Here is a 19017-nt window from a genome sequence, read left to right on the forward strand (position 1 = left end):
AAACTTTTATTTCTTTACCCCTATATGACTAATTCTAATACAGATCATACATCTTGTACTGTACTGATCCCAGTCTTCCTGTCTCCTCCGTGTCCAGCTCATTGTGCAGAGAGCTGCGTTCATGGCCGTTGTACGGCCCCCAACACCTGCCAGTGTGAACCAGGCTGGGGAGGATCCAACTGCTCCAGTGGTAAGTGCTCCAGCTGCTGCTGTCTGTGAGCAGTCACTTCTTTGTGTGTGAGACTCTGGTTTTGTGTGAGAGCACTCTGAACTCACAAGAGGAAAAACAGACGGCGGGATCATCTTACTGACTGTTGCACTGGGCCACACCAACAGTAGGACACACCACAAGAGCAAAATACACTGTTTGTCCTCATAGCTTTTCCTTTTTTGTTTTTGCCTCTGACACGCATACATTTCCTCAAGTACTGTATGCAAGCACAACTTCTACATACTTTTACATACTTTACTTACTACTTCTACACTGTTACATTTCAGAGAAACATATATTTTCTACTGGTAAGACTCCTGTCAACAGCAGCAGATATTGTATAGCTTGTCAGCCAGCAGCAGACTGTTGCTGGGGTGGATGCTATCTTTCAGTATCCTTTGGGCTCCTTTGACCTCTCACCTCCCTAACATCACTGTTCCTCAGTAGATGGTACTAATGATCATTGTGTGTGGTTTTAATCACCCGCTGCAGAGCCCTCCTACCCTGGGTTATGCACATCACATGACAATCTGTAATCCATCCAGTCAGGATGTTTTCTATTCGAGGTCTTCACAGCTCCCTGCTGATCATGATGGAAGTGTTGTATGTGTATATGTGTGAGAGAGCTTGACTCATACTCAGGAGTAAAAGTTGGCATATCACTGCCTCTGCTGCTTAGGTGGATGAAATATTAGAGTTAACACTAAAAGCTGTACTCTGTCTGTTCTCATGTGTTCAAATGGTTTTGACACAAAACTTGTATGTTTTGTGTGTTTGTGTCAGTTGATGCTTCAAAGGTCCCAGACCTAAGCATATCTTCAGCCTCATGTTAGTGCTGTACATCTGCCATAGTGGTAGCTAAAGTAAGTCATTAACCCTTTAATACTGTTGTTTGTGTTTGTAACCTTTAATAACCATTGCTTGAAACATGAGATATTTAGCTGCAGACAGAGTCCTCTCACTGTCTGTGGGAGTTATTTTTGTTTCTGCTTATGAGTCTGTGAATGTGTTTCCATGCTGGCCTATATGCTGATATGCTTGAGGAGCCCACAGGGTGTGCCCCCGCTGTCTTCAGTGTCAGTCTGTAATAAAAGAGCTTATTGTTGTGTCTGGGCCCCGGGGCTCTCCTGGGCCCCACTAGGCTCTGCCAGTCTGTCTGCTCTCACACTCATCTGTGAAAAAGATGGAAACTAATTGAAAATGATTCAAGAACCATGAGCAGTTATGTGTATCCCTTTTATTCTTTTAATATTTCTGTTCTACTTATTTAGTGATTTTAGTGCAAACCAGGATGGTATCATCCTAGATGTAATAAAAGAATAAAAGTAAAAAGATGAGGGCAAAGTAAAAAGTATTTCTTGTACAGTCTTTGAAGACTGTCTATTTGGGCCTAATCAACTTACCGTGTTATTCTTCACATGTCCTGAAATCATATTCCCCAAACTTCACACCTATTCTGTGTCTCTCAGGTCACAGCCTGGTTCCTACTGAAGACATAAACCTTTAAAAGCAGAAATAGAAAATGGACCCACATTTACACATACAGTACAGTGCTTTCGATGTTAATGGACAGTGTGTTACAATTTTGCCTCACATTCCCATACCATTTGTGGCCGTTCAAGGAAGTGGCTTGCTTGAGTAACCAGGCTTCATTCAGTCCGCCTCAGCTCCACCCACGCACCACAACCATGACCATTTTTGGTTTACTGGGGAGGCGGCAAAGGAACTGCCAAGATGGCAATGGCCAGAGCCACCACACTGAGCTTCACAACAACAACGGCTCTTCCAAAACCTGTGGGGGATGTCACAGAAACTACATCCAAGTTTTATGCCATCTATGTAGCTGCCTTCAATTTGTTGGCCTATCCCTCAGGTCTTAAAGAACACTTCAGCCCATGGACAAGAAGAGCTGGGGATTGAACCATCCTGGGATGACCTCCTGAGCCACAGCCAACTCACACATACTTTATATAAAGCAGTTTTTTAAACCACTGGACATGGTAGTTTTTAGCAAATGTTTAGTAGGAGCAAATGCTGTGTTTGTTGGGGGCTATTTTCAGCAGTAGATTCATCCACCTTGGATGCCTGGGTGAATATTTGGGGCAGTAGGACAGTTGATTGAGTCAAAATTGAGGTCAGATTGAAATCATGATTGAGTCAATAGGCGTGTTCATTATAATGAAGGAATATGTCGCCCATTGCAATTCATTGCTGTGTTTTTAATGTGTACTTTAAAGTGGAATAGAGCCAACATATCAATAAGATCATACCTGCATACACACACACACAATACTTGTTAGAGTACTTTATTTGTATAAAGAATATCACTGCAATGATCATTTAAAGAAATAGTTTGGATCCATTAATAGACCTAACTCACATGATGACAAACTAGCTAGATCAAGGCAATGCCAGTAATATTCATCTTTTGGTGGCTTTGATGAGAGCATCGATCGATGCTACAGTTTCCTGTTTAAAGGGCTGTCTGACAGCAGATACAGCAAGATTGCCATTTTTTAAGAGGCTAAAAGATGTTGCTTCCACAGCAGTAGATCTCCTGTCTGCTTCTCCAAACTGGGGGCATGTCACCTGATGTCTCCTGTAGGTAATACAATATGAAGTACCTCATACAACCCCAGTTCACATAACCCAAACTTTGCCTTTAAAGTCTCATTAAATAAGCAGTAAGTAGTAGTAACCAGGTTTAAAAATTGAGATTTTGGAGATCTGACTCTGGCTTTAGCTCAGTATAACAGAGCACCACACCATCTTTCTTTCTGTTAACTCGTACATGTTTCCTGGGTTCGTGTCTCTAAATCTTAATCTCTTCCTCCTCACTGGTCTATGTCTCTGGGACAATAAGTTAGCCCAGTCGGTACACAGATCAGCACGAGGCTGAAGCCCTGGCAGACCACCCGGGCTCTGCTCTGTCACTAACAGGGTGTGATGTAGCAGCTGAGAAGCTGCTGATTCTCCCACTGACTCATGTCTGAGAGAGATCTGAGTGTTCTCAGCCACTCATGAACGAACAGGTTCAATATGATTGTTTAATGTTTAGGATGTAGTTTGGACATTTGATAAGTTTTGTTGCTTTCTGAAGGAAGAAGATGAATAAACAGTAACATGACACTAATCTACATAGTTTCACTTCTTGAGAAAGCAGCAAATGTAGCTTAGAGTCACTTACAGCATTCAATTCACTGCTCCCTCACTAACATGTCTTTAATTTCCTCAAGAGCCACAAAGACTCTGAAGCATTGACTGTGTTTTACAGGTCAGTGGGCCCCAACAAAATGTCTGAGAATCAATTTGGGGGCCAAGAACAGGAAATAGGGGAAAGCTGTGTTTGGGGGAAGGAGGAATAATAGGAGGAGAAAATTGCGTGGTAGGAAATGACCTGGGGCACCAGAGCTTGTGACTTAGTACACATGATAACAACAGAAGATGCTCAGGCGGCCTCAAGTTCAGCTGTGAGAACAACAACAATAACATGGATTGTATATCTTACAGAGTCCATGTAAGATTCTTTTTTGTGTGTTTTAACCAATAGATCTAAAGTAGTTAAGTTTGTCCTGGTTTTGTGGCCTGTCACACAAATCTTCTTTAATTTACCACACTTTATTCCACACCTTATTCATTGAAAGTTTCAGCTTTCTGGTCTTGATCAAACTGGTCTGATACTGAGCTGCACACACAGACAAAAAGGCATTAAAAACTTCAGAGACACGTCAGAAATATAACCAGTGTGGGTAGTATCGAGATCGGGTTGGCAGTCTGTGAATCCTGCAGTGCTAACTTTGAAGGCTGGGAACATGTATTGAATGAGATCAGCTACCTCAGTTGGCTATATACTTGGTCTGAGTGTGTGCCTGTCTCTCTCTTTTGGCCTTTTTGAGCTTTATTTGATAGAGACAGGTGAAGAGTGGAAGTGGGGAGAGAGAGACACCCCAGTCTCATATTATTTTGTGCACATTTATTTGAAAAATTTTATTTAAAAAAACTGCTCTGTTTTATAACAACTAATGACTCCTCACTCCTCTAAACCAGCCAGACGGCACCACAAGCGATCAACAACTGTTAGGATCAAGACAAGCTTACCTAGCCTGTTTTCAGGCCACACTGGTCTTTGTTGTGGCTCAAACACTGAATCTATAGAAATGTTCGCTTTCATCTTGAACCAGAACATCTGCAGATTAATTCCATACCTGATATGTTCTGATCCACTAAAATTAGACACACTACGAGATGAATAAAATTCTGTTCTTGATTGTGGGAGCTGATGCAATGATCTGCCCAGGCGGCATATTGGAGAGGTCAAGATTTGCTAGTAAAGAAATACAAAGTGCATTGAGATGCAGACTTCACTAGAACTGTCCATCCATCCATCCATCCATCCATCCATCCATCCATCCATCCATTATCTGTATCATCTTTTTGTTCTGCTCCTTAATGCATTTTGACACTATGACATCATCATCACGTTTAGTTTTTTTTCATAGAGCTCCTCTAGAGCCACAGATGACATTAGACAACTGTTTTCCACAGGCTGAGTTGTACTAACAACTAGCTGATTTTGATGTGTGAAATTGGTGGACTTTCCCTTTAAAGACACTCTTTATTCTTTATTGTTGTTTTCCTCGTGGCACCAAACAGGATGTTTTCCAGTGTGTGAGAGAGAGAATCAAAGAGTCCAGCTTCAAGAGGCAAGCAGATCATTTGAGGTGCAGGTTCTTTGTTTTACACATTTAAAGTGTCAAGATTCTGCTTAATGGTGAGATAGTTTTATTGTGATATGACAATAAAACTCTGGAGGAGGACACACATTCCCAATCAGCAAGGAAGACTGGAGGAATGCTACACATGTTTTTTTCTCACTGGGACAGTGTGAGAGGCGTTTTCTGTTCCCATGAGTGCACCATGCCTGGTAGACTGGGTAATCATTAAATAGATGGAAAAACATCTCGGTCCCAATCCCTCCCCAGTGTGGACAGTCAGAGCTGAGCCAACTCTCAACAACTGGCAGCTCAAGTTACTGGCTCAAGGCTTTTTCTATACTTGACTCACTCCTTTCCCCATGAAATCTCTATTAGTATGAGGTGCGAAGAAGTTTTTTTTTTTTTTACATGTTTATAACTTGTGTGTTCAAATGAAGACACATGTATGCAGAAGCTTCACTTTTATTTGGATATGTTCACTGCAGTAATGACACATGAACTCTGGAGGAACTCTCTCCACGAGGAACTTGTGGCAAAATAAAAAGCATGAGATCCTGCCTGAGACTACGATGCATACAGCCTTGTGACCAAAGCCTGGCACGGTGCAGTCTTTTTCGTTCACGGCCATCTTGAATAGGCCGATGAAAGAGAACAGTCTGTACTGCGGCAAACAGACGAGGAGCCCCGAGCTCCTGGAGTTTGGCCTTTCTTCAATCTAGGTCAGGTTTCACAAAGGTACCAGGAGGGCAGATCTGAATGCAGGGGGGTTTACATGTGCATCTTAGTATCTCTAATCTCCTCACCCTCTTTGTCCCCCACCCCTCCCCCTTCAGTCCTCACCATTCTTTGTCACTGAGAGCCAAATTGCCTAAGGAAAAGGAAGTATGCACTTTTTATCAGGTCAGAGTGAAGCAGGCTAATGCGGGAGGAATAAAAGGAGCCTGTTTATCACTTGAACAACCTCAGAATGGTGGAATGGTTGGAGATGCCTGTGTTACTCAGCATGCTGGGCACACAAACACCAGGCTGTGTTTATGTAGCAGAAGAGAGGAGCCTGAGCTCAAAGGCAATGGCACTGTTTAAATAAAGAATTGTGGTTGGTGACAATAATGTGACCAAAACCAAAATATAAAAATAGTTTTGTTTGACAGAAAAATCTCAACTTAAGTTCCACTTACTAGCTTTTCTGTAGCTTTTAACTTAATCTCGCCAACAGCAGATACAGTGGTGGCCAAAATTATTAGAACACTTGGCATACTTAAAAGGTTTCAGTTGTTTTTGTTGAATTGGTCATTAAAATACCCATAAAACAAATGAAATATCTACAATGTCACCATTATGCTCTATGAACCATGGAATAGAGCCATCATAAGGAGATTTAGGTCATTTTCCTTAAAAAAAACAGAAGCTACATGTAGGCCTGTGTCTTGAGATGCAGTCCAATCACTGTAAAGTCACTTTAGACCGCCATGATGCCACCAATTCACACCAGAACCAAAATAGGAGAGGTAGAAAGTTTCAGACAGACACGTGAAGCATCTCAAAATTCTTTTAAGTCTTAAGGACCGAAGAAAGACCTTACAAGAACTGCATAATGAGATGAACGCCACAATGACTAATGGTGCAACAGTGCCTTCAAGAAGTGTTTTTTAGAAACTGGGTGAAGAAGGACTTGTTGGCAGAATAGCAGCAAAGAAAGCATTACTGAAAGAGAAACAGAGTGAAACACCTGAAATTAGCAAAAGAACACAAGAAATAAACAAAGGAAGATTGGCATAAAGTGTTGTTTGAAGTTTGGCAACAAGTGAAGAGTGTATGTTGGACGGAGGGAGGGGGAGACAGATAAACATGAGTGTGTCTTGCCAACAGTTAAACACAGAGGGGGTAGTATTATGGTGTGGGGCCACTTCAGCCTCAGGAACAGGTGACTTAGTGAAAACTGATGCATCATGGGTAAGAAAGTATACCACAACATTCTGGTGAGACACAGAATAGCATCTGGGAGTTATCTTATTAGGCCTGGATTCATTTTCCAAGAGGACAATGACCATAAACATTCTTCTAACTATTGTCTGAACTGCAGACAGAGGAAATCTGCTGAAACATTGAAAATGATGGACTGGCTCCCTCAGAGTTCAGACCTCAACTCAGATCTGCCAGGTGTTCTAATAATTCTGGCCACCACAGTACATATAACTGATGCTTAAGAAAACTAACTTTAACATCCATGAAGTCAAACTTGATCTTTAAGTGTTTTTGTCCATCTGTCCTCTGTCCTTCAGTGTCTGTCCAACACTGACACAAAGTCATGTTTTCAGTATTTTCAGGTATTCTTCATGGTGTTTGTCATTTCCTGATAAACCATAAAAAGTTGTTGATGACTTATCAACAACTAATTTTACATCCAATGAGATGCTTTCTCTCTAATAATGCCATCTGAGCGGAGTGCTTTCTGTTTGATACAGGTTGCTACATGCATCTATGCAGCTGTCTAACATTTGGTTGAAAGATATGATTTCTTATTGTACTGAGAGTAGGTTGAAAAGACTTTTATATTTCTACTTGGGAGCTCATGAAGCTTCTGCAGCTGTGCATGTGTATTTCAACCAGAACAGTAAAAGCACAATCAGCTGCAGAGGTCAGTCCTAGCCTGTAGAATCCCACAGAACAGATGGGCAACAGTTTTTATTATTTAGCAGACGCAGTGTACCATCAGAGGTGAAGCTCTGAAAAGCTAAGACCAGCTGTGGATATTTGGATGACATGATGTTACAGATAAAAGGATTGTAGACTGACGATCGGAAGCTAGTTCATACGGAGGCAAATTAAAATGATATTTTTCAGATTATCTAATGTGTAAAACCAAAACGAACAACAGCATGAACACATCTTAACTTCAGTGCTGCTTACTAGCTTTTTTCTACGGCTTTCAGCCCCCTCACAGTCTTTATTAGTGGATGAAGTGTTCCAGAATTAAAAAATGATCTCATTAAAGAATTTTCACAAAGTGTTCCTCCTCAGTAGCTCCACAGACCTGAACCACTGCATTGTGTCAAATGCTATTTGAGCAGCAGCAAGTGACAGCTTAGCTTTCAGGTGAGCAGTGTGGCAGCAGGCCTGGCTCATGGCTTAAGTACACTGCTATGATCATATATGTTGGATATAATTTGCAGTGAAATGTGCATGCCACATTGTGCAGCAGTGGACTCCAGTCGAACTAGCTCGTCGGCTTTGCTTCAGTTTTCCCGTGCTATCACTAGTTCATTCATTTCCTTGTTCAAAGTGTTGCATCTATTTTGAAGCATTTAATGAGTTTATTTTGGTTCTTTCTTTGTCTTACAAGAAGTCAGTCAGTCCATTTGGTTAGTAATATCTGAACAAATACAAATATATATAAAAAAAAAATCTTTAATGGTTAATGCCCTGGTAAACTGTTAGCTGACTGCAGTGCTACAGTCATTTACACAGTGTGGGTCATTGAACCTTCAATTTCTGCATTTAGTCCTAGTGAAAAGTCTCACTTTCCCCTGAACTTAATATAGACCTCCATGATACAGTCCCATAATAAAAGGTCTGGCATCAATGTAAACCTTTCTGACTCCCTCCTATTTTGCCCCCATTCATTTGTAGTTCTGAGAGGGCCAAGGCCTCCTGACGTATTCTCTACAAGACGAAAGACATCTAGAATAAACATGTGGTCCAACAAACATGTGGACTGTGGCTAATGCTGGTGAAGCTTCTATTGCAAGAGGTGATGGGAAGGCCAGATACATGGCAGAGCTCACTCATGTGTATGAGGTGTGGTCTGATTGAGGCTGAAATCCAACAGCCAAAGGTTAATGAGGTGGGCTGAGGTTGAGGCCTGCCTAGCCACACAGTAATTAAGTCTCTGGTTGCTTGTTGAATCAGGTGGTTTTCATGTTAGTGACGAGGAGCAGGCCTTGATCTCTGCCTCGGAAGTATGACTGATGATGTGGTGGCACGCAGCTCACTGTCAAATCTCAGATGTACCATGCTCATTGGGGATTAACATATAAACAATGTAACCAGGAGCTTTATCATGAAAGTTATCAGTAAAATCTTAAGTCACAAGGAGCCATCCCGAAGATGAAAGAATGGGATGTGATCAGATTTCCTGTTAAGACTCTAAGTAGAGAGCTGCATGAATAAAAAAAGAAAAATAATAATAAAAGCATGAATCACTTTCACTGTTCTCAGCTCAACAAGCATGTTTTCTTTTAAGTGTAAGAAAGTATAACCTGTAACAGCAGCCTCGTCCTTACAGCAGTATTAACTGTTGAATTCCTTCGGATTCAGGTTCAACCACAAGTGTATAATGGTTGGCTGGGATCAGGTTTGCGTTTCTGCATCACGAGTCACTTGGTGAAAAAGAATTATTACAGGGTCGATGATCATCTGGATGATAACAGTACAGACAACAATGGGAGTCATCCCAACTCTGCACCTGTTAACAGGTAGAGGGGATATCACATTACGTGTCATCAGGTTTGGTGTAAAAGAGTCTCACAATGCAGGCTAAAAATGGGATTCTTGGTGAAAAGAGTCACTTCCAAGAAGATCTTTATGTAATGTCTGCCTGTGGCAGAGTGAAAGAGAAGAATGGCATGCCAGTCAAAAAACAACCTGTGACCTGTGCAGTGATACCAACCAAATCTTGATCCTTTTCCCTTATCTTCCCCTCAGCCTGTGACAGTAACCACTGGGGTTCCCACTGCAGTAACAGATGTCAGTGCCAGAATGGAGCGCTGTGTAACCCAATCACTGGAGCCTGTATTTGCACTCCTGGATACAGAGGCTGGCGCTGTGAGGCCCAGTGTGAAGTGGGCACCTATGGTAATGGATGCCAGCAGAAATGCCAATGCCAGAATGGAGCCACCTGTCACCATGTGACTGGAGAATGCAAATGCTCACCAGGATACACAGGAGCTTTGTAAGTTTAAGGAGAGAATGTTTTTTTAATTGTTATATAAAGTGAACTTCAAAAATGGATGAATATTAACTTGATGTTGTTTTCTTTATTCTATAGCTGTGAAGACTTATGTCCTCCAGGGAAACATGGGCAGCAGTGTGAGGAGAGATGTCCATGTCAGAATGGAGGAGTGTGTCACCACGTGACTGGAAAGTGCTCGTGTCCTGCAGGATGGATGGTACACACCCCCAGTTGTTGGTTTGAAGAGGAATGACGTATTGTCATTCATGTTCCCAGTGATCATCTTACAGTTTACACAGTCTATTACATGTGTACAAGAGCTGGGAAAAGAAAGAGGCAGAAAAGTTAATCCTCAAAGTTGTGACAGTATTCACACAGATAGCATGTCAGTATGAGCTGAACCAGAAGAGAGCAACTCATGATAGGAGTGGTGGAATGAGAAGCTCCTTACATATGTGATAAAGTTAAAAGGCTCACAGAGATTCCATAGTTCTCTGGAAAGACTGCAAGACAGAAATGCATATCAGAGTCTCCTAAAATCAGGATGTTGAGGTCATTACATGATAGGAGCTCTGCAAATTCTTACCGAGAAACGGAATTTGATTGAAGTTTGAAGTTTGAAGTTACAGTTGTATCCACGATTAGGCAAATGTATTCACACACATCAGCAGGAAAACATATAGTAAAGGTTTGTATGCAAAGATTTGAGGTGTAAAAGCTGCTGTCAAATCGAATCAACTCAAATCAAATCAAATTAAATCAAATCAAATCAAATCAAATCAAATCAAATCAAATCAAATCAAATTAAATTTTATTTGTATAGCCCAAAGTCACAAAACACATTTGCCTCAGAGGGCTTTACAATCTGTACAGGGAGTGACACCCTCTGTCCTTAGACCCTCGGTTCAAGTGAGGAAAAACTTGCCCACAAAAAACCTTTAACAGGGAAAAAAGGTGGAAGAAACCTCAGGAAGAGCCACAGAGGAGGGATCCCTCTCCCAGGACGGACAGACGTGCAATGGATGTCACGTGTACAGGACAAATCAACACAAACATATTGTACAATTACAATGGCTGATAAAATGACAATGAATGATAAAATGACAATGAATTACACTGAATGATAAAATGACAGCCACGATCCACGAGAACCTGCTGGACTATAGAGCACAGAAACTCCGGGGAAGTTTGGTTAGTAACATGCATTAATGAGACATGAATGTCCACAGATGGTGAGAGGGAGAGAGAGGGAGAGGGGGAGAGAGAGAGAGAGAGAGAGAAGGGAAGGAGAGTCCCCCGGCCTGTCATGATCAACACTTCAGATACTGTATGTTCATGTTGGCTTTGCTGTGTACAGGGTACAGTGTGCGGCCAACCATGTCCGGAGGGGAGATTTGGGCAAAACTGCTCCCAGGAATGTCAATGTCACAACAACGGCTTCTGTGTGTCGTCCTCTGGACAGTGTCTCTGCAGCCCTGGATACACAGGAGAAAGGCAAGAGCAACTTTTGCAATATTACATGCATCATAACAGTTTATAGTATTAGAGCTTGTTTCAAGGCAGAGAGTCTAAAAGCAATATGTTAATATTACAAAAATATTGCAATATGTCAATATTACAAAACATAAAACAAACCAGCTAGGTTCTGCTTGTGACTGAACTAAACTCTGGAGATAAATAAGTCTCAGTACTAGTCTAGTCACATGGTCTTGCTGCTTAAACATAACCATAAACAGAAAGTACTAAACACACAGAAATTTATTGATTTAAAAATAAAAACATGTGCATGACAATTTGTGATCATATATGGCACATTGTCCAGTCAACTAACAAATACCAACCAAATGGAACAAATGTAAAACTGTACTGGACCATTTTTGTCACATCAAACATGTAGAGGTTGTGTTCCTGACCCCTATAGTATCACAAAACCCAATTCAACTGCAGCCGGTCGCAGATCTTTGTGGTCAGACCAGCCAAAAGGTGGATCGTGACCATTCAAGTAAGCCATGACAGGTGGATGGTCCTCTGGGTGTGAGTAAAAGCTGAGCCATTAGTTTAATCAGAACATGCCTGATTTGACACTAACATGAGCTAAATCCATTAGCACCTCCTTTTCAACAACCTGACCTCACATCACTCTTACTGTAGATGTTATTTCTGAATGTTAAAATAACATGCCTGCACTGGTTGCTGTAGTGTGCTGTAGTACTGGAGTGTATAGTCATGTTTGATAAATGCAGCTGACTTTCAAGCTTTCATGATGCAGGATCAACAGCCTACAGTAGCAGACATTACATAAGTTGTTATTAGATAGTCTTAACAACCATGACTACTAATGCTAACAGTAATGTAAGTTGGAAATGTGTGTAACTTTAATAAAGCAGCTAAGCTAAGACATTGATACATTACATTCAAATCCCAAATCACATGTAGATTAAACTGATGGCACAATTAATTTTTACAGCAGGGGATGATCCACCTGGACGTGATCCATGGCTTATTGCAGTTCAGCTTTTGCCTGGTCGTACATGTGGAAGTGTCAGAGAAAGCACATAACCTGAACAAGCCTGTAATTAAACAAACAGTACAGTTTGTGAATTTGAAGTTCCCAAAATGAAATCCACATGACACCAGAATGAAATATTTCATTGAAAATACTTCATTAAATCAAATGTCGACGAGCTGTTCTCTCTTCTTGGAAATACGCCTTCCCCACTTTGAAGCTGGATGTCCATCTTTTTTCCATTAGCACCACACATCATGCATTTTAGCTCAGAGACTGAGAAGACTCAAAACTCAATTCCATGCACAAATGTAATCCAATCCACATGTTTCAGCACACAGTGTGTAAAACGATGAATCAATCTGTAAAGAAACAAATATCATATATTACAGAAATATTATGAATACTATGAGTTTGAAGTATGAAATGTATGTACAAGATACAGCTTATTTGTCAATTTATTTATTGCTTCACGTTTGGCCAAATTAATTAATGGGATCTGTAGATTGGACAGTGCATTTGACCCTAAATCCCACATTTGCAGGATTTTTACTAGTAATGGAGTATTTAATATTGCAGCGTTACTACTACTTTACTTTAGCAAAAGATCTGAATACTGAATATATACCAAATATATATTCTGAAAACTCCAACTATTTTAGGAAATCACTGAGTGTCAGGTTCAGACAGACAACTGGACCCACAGAGCAGATCAGAGACTGACAGGTGTAGTAAGGCGGTTTATTGACAGTCCGGATTCGGTACACAAAAGGCAGTCAGCGGCGGGGCAGAAGTACAAAATCACGAGGCAGGAAGAAAGTCCAAGAACAGGCAAGGGTCAAGAATCCAGAACACGGAGCAGACAGGCAGAAGTACAGGACGCTAGGCAAAAACGGGTCGAAGAAACAAACAGGGTTGGTACACGAGGAAACTATGATGAAAACGCCAGAGAGCTACTCACAAGGAAGAAGACAATCTAACAAGGACACACTGGGAGAGACAGGCTTAAATACACATGAGGGGAGGAGCAAACGAGACACAGGTGAAAACAATAGGCAATCACAGGGAGTAAAGACACCAGGAAAGAAACACAAAAAGGAAGTGAGGGAAACCAAAATAAAACAGGAAGTCTACCCACAAACTAAAAGCCTGACACTGAGGCTGTTCTCCAAAAATAAAAATAAATATACATATAACTATTTGTGAGACATGTTTAACAATGTATGTCATTGTTGGGAGCCAATGGGCTTGAGAATAAGAGTCACCAACAGTGTGGACAGTGAGCCGGTATGAGAGACGGACTAACACTTTGTTCTTTGTTGATGTGTTGAATATCAGGGACATAGAAATCTTTAAATCTCCCCATAAAGTACAGAAGGCATGGCCTTGTTCTCACTGGACCTGATTATAACATGCAGAAGAGAGTGAAACAAACAAACAAATTCCAAATCAAATCATCTGTATCTGCTTAACTCTGTCACATCCTGCAGAGAGCAGACCAGCCCAGTCAGTGTGTTTTCACAAATGTCAGCAGTGTGCCACGCAGGGCCTCAAAGCCATATAATTAGCAATATCAGAGAGCACACACCATATACTTAAGCAGACCAGTGACGAGACAGGAATAGCCCTTCCAAGTGCACTTTTATGAGTAAATAAGGGTTTGAGGGAAGCTAAACGTCACCGTAGAGCCCTGCTTGGAAAAAGGCCAGCCATGCCACACCCGAACCCACTGGAATCCATTAACAGCAAGGGGGTGTCATTATCTGCCCCTCATGAAGAAAGAAGACCAACAGCTAGGAAATGAAGTGTTCTGCTTATTGGCCGTACTTTGCAAGAATGTGGATGATATATTGAACAGTCTTTAATAGATTTAATAGAACAGTGCTGCCAGCTGGAAAACATTTACTGTGTGTTAGAATCTCAGAAAAAACAACACAAACTGTCCAGTGAAGTAAAAAAAACATTTAGACCATTTAGTTCATATTTGCCCCCTGTGCCCCGCCTGCTGTGAATGATGGGATAGAGAGAGCATTTCATTTTTTTAATTGGGTGGTTAGGCTGTGTTTGCACTGTGATCAAGTGATAATGAGGACCCACTGTGCTCATTTTGTGAATGATTTGTTTGCAAGCTGTTTGCCACATTAGCTGAAGCTCTGTCAAATGACTATGATTGAGAAATGAGCTGCAGAATAACTGCAGAGTGCTTTCACTGCAGGCACTACTGTGGAGTGTGTAAACTGTTTCAATCCCTGTCACTCCACGGCCAGCACAACACTTCTAGATCAGCATGTCCACACAGTCATTGGTTGGGTATTCATGGTCCCCAGAGGTTGTTTCCTAATGTTTGGAGAAGCCAAAGACACAACATTAACAGTAGTTCCAAGAAAAGAACAGCATGGAGTGCAGAGAGGTGGATGAGCAGCTTGAGTTTGAATCTTTGAATCCACATGTAACCATAGCCACAAGCTTTGTCTAGTCACATGGCCTTGCTGCTTAAACATAACCATAAACAGAAAGTAAGTATTAAACATTGAGATGTGCAGAGCCTCCCCATTGATTTCAGTCTGGATGTGTTCATTGGAAAAATCACATTTTTAATATTCACTTCTGACCTTCAAAACAAAAGCAGTGTGGAGTTCATTTTAAAATAATAGAATCGTTCATTTATACTGTCTAAATGGAAGCACAAATTAGTAATTAGCAGTGTAAAGATAGAATACAATAACAGGTGTACTGCACACAGAAGAGACCATCAGCCAGTGAAGGGGGTCAGTGAAGGGATTTTGAGACAGAACATTACCAAGACTTAAGTACAGTGCATGTGTGTGTGTAAAAGAGGAAAAACATTGCTATGCATTGTTATCAGTAAGTTATTATTCTGTGCTTCTGTTCAGCTGGTATGCAATTTGAACACCTCAAAACCTTTAACGTAGATTTCTTTCTCTTTGCCCAGTTTATTAAGCTGTGTGCAGGACTTTTCATGTGTGTGCACAGATAACTAAAGTGTTAAAGAGTGTAAAGAGTGGCAACAAAATCATTTTTCAATAAACATTTCACACATACTGTTGAAGGAAAAGTTGCACTAAAAACAACACAGATCAGTATTTCATTTTATCACCTCCACCTTTCCCAATAACTGACCCGAGAGCTCTCTCTCTTTAATATCTCTCTCTGTGAACAGGTGCCAGCATGAGTGTCCAGTTGGTACTTACGGTGCTGGCTGTGCAAAGACGTGTCGCTGTAAGAACAACAGCAAATGCAGCCACACCGACGGAATGTGTCTGTGTGAGCCAGGATACACAGGAAAGATATGTGAAGTCCGACTGTGTCCTGAAGGACACTACGGCCTCCGGTGTGATAGGAAGTGTCCATGCTACACCCAGAACACACGCAGGTACACAGAAAGTGTTCAGACTTCACTTGCTTTAAATATTCCGATGTTATCTTTCAAATGTGAGTGCTAAAAAGACATCAGAATGAAGATTCCATGTGTTGTCTGTATGTTTGTCAGTGTGTCCACTGATCCTGTAGACAGATGTCTGTTGTGATCAGTTAGGCTGGCACAGCTGGCGGCTGCATGTGTCGTTGCAGAGAACAGCTGTTGTGCTCTTCCTCAATAGGAGTGCTGTGTCAGGTGGACCAGCTGTCAGTCAAACACAATCACTAACAAACACAGGCTCATTCCACCTGTGTCACTGCAGATGATCCTGGCATGAAATAAAAATCACCATGGAGGGTATCAGTGAGCTCCTACACCTACACAGAGCAACACAAAGTATGAGCTCTGGGTTGGATTTGGGACGTTTTGCTCAGCTTTAGTTATTTGTAAATGTAATTAAGAAATGTCTGACTGTGTCAGCTACAAAACAGTCAGTGATGAATGAATGAAAGCAAACATATAGCCTTTTTCACAGTCCTGCTGGCGAAGCCATTAAATCATTTCAGGAAGTGTATGAGGCGAGCGGTCAGACATCTAATCCCTCATCAGCATTTTATGTGGCGGTTCAGATGCTGTCGTAATTGAATGTCTAGTCTGTTTAACACCACAGCACCTTGTCTAATCCAGTTTAGCCATCACAAACTGGTCAGGGTGTGTTTTTATAATTCTTTACAATGTTGTTGGAACACATGGTGTTTTTTTTCTTTGGAGAGAGCCAGCATAAAGTCTATTTTATATGCTGCAAAAAATGGGATGTAAATCATTGGCTGTTGGCAAACACCGACACTGAGGTTCCATTCAGAGAGAGAGGAACAATTTTAATTTAGATGGTTGGATGACATGTTTTTGTTTTAAGGAAACCACTTAGGCCCTGCCAGTAAGTATTCAGTCACTGTGAGAATGGATTTTACATCTGAGAAGCAGTACTAGATGTACAGTATGAGCAAAAAACAGTACAAACTGTACAAGTACAAACTGTAACTATGGTATGTTCCTCTCATCACCAGCTGCCACCCAATGTCAGGGGAGTGTACATGTCAGCCTGGTTCATCAGGTCTCTACTGCAATGAGACATGCACCCCAGGATTTTATGGGGAGTCTTGTCATCAGGTGTGCCAGTGCCAGAATGGTGCCGACTGCCACAGTGTGACCGGAGAGTGTATCTGTGCTCCAGGCTTCACGGTAAACCCATTTCTAACATGTCACAATGTCAATGAATGCTTTATGTCACATGTTACTTCATGAGGGTTACATACAATGTGTTACACAGTATAGGAGTGGCTGTTTATCACCTGTACCTCAAGTGCCTGAATCTCAGCCATCAAACCCTGGCCAGACCAACATGTCAATTCTGCAGCTCTGTGAGCTTACTCAGTACACCTCATCAGTAAAAATATGGCTCTTTAGTAACATCTAGTGGCAGCAGAAAATGCTGCAAATGCTGTTTTCAACTCATTCTGTTTTTGCCTTTCTTTTGGGGATTTCTCATATGAATAAATAACTTGCCAAGAAATAGTTTGTGACCCCCTCTAAAACCACTAAGTGTCATTTTTACATTTCTCTTTGTTTATGGATTAAACAAACGAGATACAACATTAGTGAGTTCATGTCTTTTTTTAAGTCTGGTTAGGGCTGGGCCAGCTGTTTCTCTCTGCTTCTGGTCTGCTGCTAAGCTAAGCTAACCACATCCTGACTCCATCTCTGTACTTGAGCAAATATGCATTTTCTAAACTATTCCTTTACGTAAAACTCATTTAATGTGGTTGAAACATCATCAAACCTTTTGAACAATAAAGTCATACCAAAGACACAATCATATTAAATAAAGATTGCATTGATATCAGCTTCACACCAGAACATTTACACAACTGTTTCCAAGTATGAGATTGTGATCTCAGGCCTGTCAGACAAGTTCTCATCGTTTCCACTGAATCTGCTTAACACACTTCTATGGCACTCACAGAACACAATAGAACCACACAGAGTTTTCTCTCTGGCTGCTTAATGATCCTTATAATAATATAAGCAAACAGTAGCTCACCTTCCATCTGTGCTGTTTGGGAAATATATGGAGGCTCTGCAGCTGTGTCACACATTTACTAATCACATCTGATGACAGGAGAGTTGGTCTAACTTGTCAGATTATACAACAACTAGAGAAAGGGAACACATGAAACACATGAAAGAAGCACATGAAATGGTCAGACTGTACATTTAAAGGATGTGTGATATCCTCTTCTGTTTTATTTATCTACTGTACTGACCTTCTCAGGGTCCCAACTGCTCAGTCCCCTGCTCTGCAGGAACATATGGAGTGAACTGCTCCTCCAGCTGTAACTGTAAGAATAGAGCTCAGTGTTCACCTATGGACGGATCCTGCTCCTGTAAACCAGGTAAGCTGATTTACATTCATGCCCTTTCTTTTTCTGGTTACTTGGAGTGGAGTTACTCCATCATAAAACAGGCAAACCACATTTTGTTAGTAATCTGTACCTTTTATAAAGCCATTATTATCATCAGTATTTTCTTACACTGAATTATTTTCATGATACTAGCCACTGTCGAGGTAAAGTAAGGTTTGTGTGACCTTGTTTGATCAGGGTGGCATGGGGTGGACTGCTCCATCAACTGTCCCAGTGGTACCTGGGGTCTGGGTTGTAACTTCACCTGTATGTGTGGGAATGGAGGAGCATGTAACGCGTTGGACGGTCTCTGTACCTGTGCTGCAGGCTGGAGAGGAGACAGGTGTGAACTTCACTGCCAGGTGAGAGGATGAGGATGCTCCTAGAACATTTGTCTATACAGGTTATTTTAAGGTTAGATATTGGTTCTGGCATAACTGAACTTATACTGAAGTAAAATAGGATTTAAAGCTTGAAAAGACTAAATGATGGCTGTGGGTCACATGAATGTTACTGAAGTTCATCTTCCTCAGGATGGTACTTACGGTCTGGACTGTAAAGAACGCTGTGACTGCAGTCATGCTGATGGATGTCACCATTCTACTGGTCACTGCCACTGCCTGGCTGGATGGACTGGTAAATATATCGCATTACTTCCTGTTGTTGGTTCTGATCTTTGGTTCATATTGTAACATTTCCACTTAAATCTGGAGCTCGTGGCTGTGAGGGTGATTCCATAAGCACTGTCGATGCGTACTGATGACATGTCTACAGGTCCACAGGAGAGTGAAAA

The 19017-nt window shown here is 41.3% G+C and overlaps 1 protein-coding gene across 1 annotated transcript in view; it reads left to right on the forward strand.

Annotated features, from left to right (window-relative positions):
• The window catches only part of megf10 (multiple EGF-like-domains 10), a 45868-nt gene that overhangs the window by 15892 nt on the left and 10959 nt on the right, over positions 1-19017 (forward strand). The window contains exons 5-13 of the mRNA XM_019272165.2: positions 98-190; positions 9631-9877; positions 9974-10094; positions 11235-11371; positions 15565-15777; positions 16830-17004; positions 18095-18215; positions 18423-18586; positions 18758-18860. Coding sequence (XP_019127710.1) covers positions 98-190; positions 9631-9877; positions 9974-10094; positions 11235-11371; positions 15565-15777; positions 16830-17004; positions 18095-18215; positions 18423-18586; positions 18758-18860 — 1374 coding nt within the window. The remainder of the gene's footprint in view (positions 1-97; positions 191-9630; positions 9878-9973; positions 10095-11234; positions 11372-15564; positions 15778-16829; positions 17005-18094; positions 18216-18422; positions 18587-18757; positions 18861-19017) is intronic.

This window comes from Larimichthys crocea, chromosome I (assembly GCF_000972845.2).
Source record: "Larimichthys crocea isolate SSNF chromosome I, L_crocea_2.0, whole genome shotgun sequence".
Classification (NCBI taxonomy): Eukaryota; Metazoa; Chordata; class Actinopteri; family Sciaenidae; genus Larimichthys; species Larimichthys crocea.